This window comes from Tupaia chinensis, unplaced genomic scaffold (assembly GCF_000334495.1).
Source record: "Tupaia chinensis unplaced genomic scaffold, TupChi_1.0 Scaffold000088_1, whole genome shotgun sequence".
Classification (NCBI taxonomy): domain Eukaryota; kingdom Metazoa; phylum Chordata; class Mammalia; order Scandentia; family Tupaiidae; genus Tupaia; species Tupaia belangeri.
In genome coordinates, this window is record NW_006159550.1 from 7,863,356 (window position 1) to 7,867,405 (window position 4,050).

Below are 4,050 nucleotides of genomic sequence, written 5' to 3' on the forward strand. Positions count from 1 at the left end.
GGGTGCTCGGGGGGGGTGTGTGGCTCCCCTCCAGACGGCCCTGGGCTGCCATGTCGGGAAGCTGCAGGCTCGTGTCCTTCGTCTCCTGACCGCCAAGTCCAGCCTCAGAAGGTGGAGCTGGCCCCCTCAGGTGCTCAGGGAACACACACGGCTCTGACATCCGGGCCCGATGCTGGCCGTTACCTGGTGCTTGTACCTGAGATAGTTTATCTAGAATTTATTCTGAATGTAATAAGTTACACAAGTCAGGTTGTGTTTACACTTCATGTGCTTGTACGGTCAAGATTAAAACGTCGCCTGCAGGGTGCGTCTGAAGTTTTCTACTTAAATAGGGGGGAATCTTTAATGTAAGAATGAGAAACCGTGTGAAAACTCAGCTGTATTTTACATGAACTGTGATCGTACGCTTTTCGTTTTTCTTTTTTTTCCACAGCGGGACTCAACTAGGAGGTCTAATTACAGTACTGTGCTACTTTTTCAACCACGGAGAGGTTTGTTTTCTACAAAGTACCCCTTAAGATCTAGAAGGGCCGCGTGGGAGGGCGGGTGCCTGTCGGGACAGTGCCGTGGGCGGCTGCACTTCGACGTGCACGGTTTGACGCACCCTGGTGCTGCCAGCTGACACGCTAATAGGCCGTCTGAATTTGGAAAGACACGGAATAGCTACTGTTCTCTTTTGCTATCGGGCATGTGCGCTTGCTAGAGAAAGAGAGAGAAAAAGAGAGGGCAGGTGAGAAGTCACCCCCTACTGGGGATGGCCTCGCTGCAGTCCCTTGTCCTCCATTCTCCTCCCGGGATTTTGTGCACACACGCACGGGTGCTGGCCGGGGTCGAGCCACCTAGTCAGCCCTCTGGGATCCAGAGCCGTAACTCCCTCCCACCTACCGGCCCAGGGCATTCATTTCTTCCACACCGCCCCTGCCTCCACCACACCCGCCAAGGGAAAGGTCTTCGCGGCACAGTTCACCACAGCCCAGCTAGCCTGGGCCCTGACACACACATGCACGCCCGGTGTGCACAGGGAGCCGTGGCCATGACCCCCAAGACCGGCCACGCGGTGCCCCGGCGCCCCCACCCAGCCTCCGTGTAGAAGTGTAGTGACTGCTTCGCTCCTGGCTCACGGTCGTGCCTCCCACGTAGCTGTTTCTGAAATGTACAGTGAACCCGTACAGTTCCGTGTTACACACTCAGAGTCAGCCTTCACTCCACACCGTGTGGCTGTCCTCACTCGAACTCGAGCTGCTCACTACAGCCCTCAGGGCATTTGTCAGCATCCTGGGTGGCATGTGTTTACGCGTGTTTCCGGGCACATGCATGTCAGACTGGGCTGCCAGGGTCACCCAGCAGGGTCAGAGCGTGGGTCCGCTCTGTCCACTCTGCAGTCCCCACAGCCCCTCCTCACCTGGGGTTTCCGTGTGCGGGCATGCGTCCGGTGAGCTCGTGGTGAGGTGCGGCAGGCCCACCCGGTGTGCTGGGACACTGTGTGAGTGAGCATCTTCCCGGCTGCAGGCCACCCGCGTGATGTGGACGCCACCCCTCCGCGAGAGCTTCTCCTACCCGTTCCTCGTCCTGCAGATGTACATCTTAACTTTGATTCTCAGGTAATTCTGATCATAAAACAAAGTTAAATAAATTATAGATGTTTTCTAATTATGCTTCAACCTTTTAAATTGTCACTACCAAAGTTAGACTTGCCCTGTTTTTTTTTTTTTAGTTATTTTTAAATGAATTGAACATAGAGTTAAGAAAACAATTTAAAATTACTATGTAAAAATCACTTTCCATTTAAGGGTCAGGGCTGCAGATTTTAAGTGAAGGCATTACGTTTTAATAAGTCAAAATGCATGTGTCCACATATAGTTTGGGACGATGCCAAGGTTTCTGAGCAGTAATGACTCTGTCTTCAGAGCTGGTGAGCCTCACGCTTTCCAGCATGTGGTTCCCATGGAGCATTAATGCATGAGCCCGGCGAGAAGTATCGTGTGAAATGAGCTTGGGAAACGCGCAGGGAGACAGACGAGAGAATGTGTAGGGTTCATACAGTCGCTGGAGAGAGGCAGACAGAGGGAAAGTTGGAAATCACCCCCAGGAGGGATGACCAGACTGCAGTCCCTTCTCCTCCATTCTCCTCTTGGAATTTTGGGCACACACGTACATGCCTGGGTGATTCTCAAGCTGCCATGTCAGGAACTTGAACTCTGCGCGGCCCTGTGGGAGTCCAGCACCTTCATCACCATGCCACCTGCTGACCCCGTGGAATAGTAGATTTCTAATGTCATGTATAGAGGAAAATGTTTTGTATTTAAAGCATGTGATTTAATGATAAAGTAGAATATATTTGAACCTCCAGTCTTGATCATTTTTATAGTAGGCACTTTTATAGTCCCAGTGTTTGGAACGATCATTTTTAGTGAACAGCCTTGTATCACAGGCAGGGCGGTGGCGGGGACTCTCCTTCCAGCTCACCTTCCTCTCAGTGACAGGTCCTTCCCATGGTGGCACTGACCGGCCCGTTCTCTCCGTGCAGGGCGCCGAACAGCAGCGGGCGGCACTACCTAGCGCTGTGTCTGTCCACCGTGGCCTTCCTATTGCCCTGGCAGTTCGCGCAGTTCATCCTCTTCACCCAGGTGAGACGGCCCTGGCCCGGTCCAGCCCGAACACGCAGCAACGTTGGCTTCACACGTGGCCACAGCGAGGCCCTGAATGTTGTCAAGCATGGAATTCATCTAACGTTTACACTGAAACATGACTAAAAATACAATTTGTGTGGTATAAAAAATAACGTGGATCCACACTCTGCCAGTGTCTTGGCTAGTTTGGCACATACTGGCGTTTCTCTACCGTGTTCGGTCATAAACTGTCCTGGCTTCTGAGATGCTGTCGGGAAGCCTCCTGTGCTGCTCCCTCTGCCTTCAGACCCAGCCTGGGTCATACGGCCCATCCACCCTGGGTGGGAGGGCTGGCCGCTGGCCTGCCGCCGCAGTCTGGCCAGGACTGACCGAGAGCTGTCATCGCGAGGACCGCTGCCCAGCCGAGTTCCCCCTGCTCCCCAACACCTGAGCAGTAGCGAGGAGCTGAACTGGGCAGCTGAGCGTGCCCGGTTTGGACAGTTTCGTGGTCCTAGGGCTTTCTAATGCAGCCAACTGCCTGACAGTAAGGACAGCGTCTGGTTGGCAGTGAGAACTTGCAGGGGCCTCCCGCTGCCCTAGAGCAGGGGCTCTCCAGGCGCCACCCGGCTGCCAGTCTGCAGCTCTCGTTCCGAGCCTCATTACTTCATTGCCACCAAGTGTAATAATCTCACGGTGCTGATGAAGCCAAGTATCTGGAACCAGCAGTTGCCATAATGACTGTGTCGCTGGACTTCCCTGTGGTCCCATGCGCTTCGAGTCCCAGACCGGTGGCTCAAACTCATGCCGGGCATGTGTGCGTGCGTGCCCAAGATCCTGAGAGCAGAAAGGAGGAGAAGGGATTGCGGCATGGCCATCCGCCCGGGGGGTGATTTCTTGCTTTCTGTCTCTCTGTCTCTCTCTGTCTTTCTGGCAAGTGCATGCACCCTATAGCAAAAAAGTCTCAAAAACAAAACAAAACTAAACTAAATATTTAGGAAGCTCTTTGAGTGAGTTCGATGCTTTAATGGTTTTCTAGACATTCAACGATGTTCTGGGCCTTTCGTCTTCTAGGTGAGTTTATACCTATTTATCTCACCTGAGCTAGGGGTGTGAGTGTCCACGCTAAACAGGATAGTCCAGGGCCGCTTTTCTGGACATGCTCTGAGTGTGCTCTCACTGTACCTTCCTGGGTGTGCTCTGAGATTGTTCTCTGGCTGTACCCTCCTGGGTGTGCTCTGAGAGTGTTCTCTGGCTGTACCCTCCTGGGTGTGCTCTGAGAGTGTTCTCTGGCTGTACCTTCCTGGGCGTGCTCTGAGTGTGCTCTGACTGTACCCTCCTGGGCGTGCTCTGATTGTGCTCTGACTGTACCCTCCTGGGCATGCTCTGAGTGTTCTCTGACTGTACCCTCCTGGGCGTGCTCTGAGTGTTCTCTGACTGTACC

At 53.5% G+C, this 4,050-nt stretch overlaps 1 protein-coding gene across 2 annotated transcripts in view; it reads left to right on the forward strand.

Moving 5' to 3' along the window:
* DPY19L2 (dpy-19 like 2) overlaps positions 1-4,050 on the forward strand; it is an 85,028-nt gene that overhangs the window by 15,301 nt on the left and 65,677 nt on the right. For both annotated transcript variants that reach the window (XM_014585764.1, XM_006143030.2), the window contains exons 6-7: positions 1,510-1,601; positions 2,528-2,627. In XM_014585764.1, the coding sequence (XP_014441250.1) occupies positions 1,510-1,601; positions 2,528-2,627 (192 nt within the window). The remainder of the gene's footprint in view (positions 1-1,509; positions 1,602-2,527; positions 2,628-4,050) is intronic.